Consider the following 3,796-nt stretch of genomic DNA (forward strand, 5'->3'; position numbering starts at 1 on the left):
ACTCATTTATATTTCTATTAAAATTACATTTTAGCTTTTTTCTGAATTGCTTTTAAAATTTAATTAATCGTGGAACTTTGAATTTTCCAACTCTCAGCCCAATTAATTGAAGAGTCTTTTCCAGAGAGCAGATACAAATGGAGCCATTTATGCTATATCTGACTAAAAGGAAAGAACTAATTTTTTGAGAATTAGTTGGATGTTACAGAATCTTCTTTAGTTCAGAAAAAAGCCTTTCAAAGGAAAGATACAGATTATAAGCCATTTTTAAAAATTTTCTGTTCCTGGCAATGGAAGAAAAAATTCGTAACCTCTAATAGATAGAGAATGAGAAATTGACTTAGGGAATTTTCTTGGAATAGCAGGGAATTGTGATAATTATTACTCTCTCTAGGAATTTTGTATCCATTCATTCTTTAGTTTATTCATCAAAAAATAATTATGCATTAGTCATTGTTCATAAAGCAATGGATATTGTCCTTGCCTGTATGGATTTGAATTATAGTGATTAATTAAATAAAGCTTAAATAAAAACCTAATTCTAAATTCTAGGTTGGTTATAGAAGTTCTGAGCCTTCAACCTGGCGTTCCTGCTTGGACAAAAGGATTAGTTAAAACCTTTCTGTCTTGACTAGAACACTATATACAGAAAGGCAGAAAAGAAGTAAGATTTAAACTGCTAATGAGTACTGTGCATTATCTGTCATTCCATCTAAAACTTTCACAAATTTTCTCTAAGTTATTAAAATACTCTAATTAATACCCTAATTAAATTAAAATAGACTAATTAGTGTTAGATCAACACTTTGCCTGATGATTCTAAGAAACACTTGTGTTGTCACCATAAAATGTATACTGGAATGACTTTGTGGGGTAATTTATATGTCTTTGTTAACCACACATATGGCGAAGTTAATTGTCTCAACCACTCACTGCAGGCTCTCCCAGTGCCCCATTGTCAGGGAACAGATTCCCTGAATAACAAACATAATTAGTAAACTTTTATGTATTAGGCTGAAAAACCCAAAGCTATCACAAAAGTATTGCCAAGAAGAGTGGAATTGGAATGTTGTTAACACAAAGAAATGTTACATGCCTGAAGTGATGGGTACTCCAACTATCCTGATTTGATAAATTCACATTGTGTGTCTGTATCAAAACATCACGTGTACCCGATAAAGATATACAACTGTTATGTACCCATAATAATCAGAAATTAAAAAAAAAAGAAATAGCCACATCATGGGGCTATTTAATATAGTGCTTAAGCCAGAGGTTTTAGACCATTTCTCTTTATGTACAGTTATGAATACTAGAATATTCTGTTACACATTAAAAGGAGAAAAAGGACTGAAAGGAGATCCCTATAATATTTACCACTATAGACAAAATAATCCAGTTATCATACTATTCTTTTGATCATGTCTCAATATCTGAACACACCATAAGCCCTCAAAAATGTTGGTTGTAGTAATTATCATGTACATTACCTGGAAATTTATTTGTTCTTTCTAAGGGTAATGTATACACAACTTTTCCTTCGCTTGCTGTTGATAATTGGGCATCAGGGATGTGCTGTTTAACAAGTGATGTTATGTTTTCCTGAACACATATTTCATTTAACTGCAAACTGGCATTCCAAGAAGAAAAAAAGGTATATGTTATTTGACATAGTCTCCAATAGCATGAAAAAAATGACTAGTCTCTGTAGGACAAAAAATATCAATTAAAATATAATGCCAGGAATAGGTCATATAAACATGAAATAAGAGGACAAAACCCCCAAATCATAGAATATTATGGGGGAAAGCAAAGAACGAATCAGAATTTCTTGAGGTTACTCAGGGGTGGTGCCCAGAGAAGTCTGGTATTGACTGAGGTCCTTGAACAAAGGTCAGGACTACACAACATGGATAATGTTTAAGATTATGTTCGAAGGAAGTTTAAGTTGGCTAAATAGGGTTGTTGCATTGGTTCAAAAGAACAAGGGACTTTTGACAAGTTTGATGTCACACAGATCAGTTATTCAATGTAGTCATCCAATGCAAATGTGTACAGTTCTTAGTATGGGACAAACATTATACTGAGTGCTGAGGGTACGATGGTGACCAACATAGCATCGTCCTTCTCTCATGGAGTTGATTGTCTAATGGGGGAGACTGGAAGAAAACAAAACAAACAAATCAAAACAAAACAAACAGATCAGTAAGATAATTGTCAATAGTAGTAAGTGCTACAAAGGAAACTGGTTACAGATAGAAACTAATTATAGATGAATTTGGGTTTGGGTTGGTGGGATCCCTAACTTTTGTTTTCTTTGTAGTGCTAACCCCACAACGTTGATTAAGAAAAAATTATCATTGAGAAAATCAGCCTATCCATTCAAAAACACCACACGTATTTCCCCATTATAGAGAAAAAGACAAAAATCTATTAATCAAGGTTATAAAGTATAGAGTAGATAAAATATCAGTAGTGACTTCGCTTTGAAACTTCGTTTTGCCACTTGAAACGTGTTATCAAACCTGTCTGAACAGTTTCTTCCTTAGTAAAATAGAATGATTCCTAGCATCTAGGGTTGTTCTAAGAACTGAGTAATAGTGATGTTTTCATGTAGCAAGCCCTTAAAAATGGTAACTATTTTATTTGACCAAATGCTTAAGTCAAAATTAGTCTATTTACTCATAAGGCATGTATGGACTTACAAGAATATATACAATTTTTTGAAGCAGTGTAATCTACTGCAGGAATGAAGCAAAAAATATCATAGTTGTTCACCATAATGCTGCCCCCCCAAAATAAAAACTGTTCAAGAAATATTCCTTGGCCACTTGCAAGAACTTGTGTTGGGTGCTATGGGGGACTGCATGAGTGGAATACACTGTCCTTCCTTGAGGAGCTTACAGCTTAGAAGGGGGACGTATGGTCAAATTTTTTCTGCAAATGGCTGGATAGTGAATATTCTAGGCTTTGTGGGCTATCGGATTTCTGTTGCAACTCTTCAACTCTGCTGATGTAATGTGGAAACAGCCACAGCAATACGTAAGAGACTGGGCATGGCTGGGTCCAATCAAATCTTATTTACAGAAACAGGAAATGGGCTGGATTTGACTCACGGACCATAGTTTGTTGACCTCTGGTTTAGAAGAAAATAAGGCAATTGCACAAATTTGTGTCCAGGAGTCCATGAAGAGGCTCACAAATTGGGCAGGATCCTGACTAGCACTTTTTATTTTGAGAACATGTTACGTTGCCATGCAAATGCAAGACAGCATCGCATTTATTTTTCTATAACCTTTACTTGCAACTGGGAATTACTACTCCTACTTCATATCTGAGAAAATGGAGTTTCAGAGACTTTAATTAATTTCCAAGAAGAGATTCAAACCAAGTGCTTTAGGAAATGAAAAAAAAAAATGGAACATAACACAGAACTGGAAAATTAACGAAGTATATGAGATATATTATCAAATAACTTTTTGGGACTTAAACAAGTAGAAAAGGGTTCAAGGAAACTGCCAGCCTGTTTGCTTTGTTTCATTGCCATCACATGGTGGTTTCCTTTTTTAAGTCTAGATGGGAAAAATTAGAAAAACTAACCAATAATATAAAAATTAAAAAGTAGCTTCAAATATGGATTTAGACATTCGATTTTGAAGTTAAAATTATCCAGGTCCAATTCCTGGCTCCACTACTTATGAACCTGGGGAGCCTATAATTTCTTTTCTTTTTAAATTTTTTTTAGCACTCAAACTGGCAATTTCATCTGTAAAGTAAAAGTAGCAACAGTTCCTAT

General features: G+C 34.1%; 1 protein-coding gene across 1 annotated transcript in view; it reads right to left on the reverse strand.

Moving 5' to 3' along the window:
* The window catches only part of LOC105824688 (ATP-binding cassette sub-family A member 8-like), a 107,638-nt gene that overhangs the window by 31,956 nt on the left and 71,886 nt on the right, over positions 1-3,796 (reverse strand). The window contains 1 exon segment of the mRNA XM_012662222.1: positions 3,121-3,136. Coding sequence (XP_012517676.1) covers positions 3,121-3,136 — 16 coding nt within the window.

Source organism: Propithecus coquereli, unplaced genomic scaffold, assembly GCF_000956105.1.
Source record: "Propithecus coquereli isolate 6110/MARCELLA unplaced genomic scaffold, Pcoq_1.0 Scaffold76, whole genome shotgun sequence".
Taxonomy (NCBI): Eukaryota; Metazoa; Chordata; class Mammalia; order Primates; family Indriidae; genus Propithecus; species Propithecus coquereli.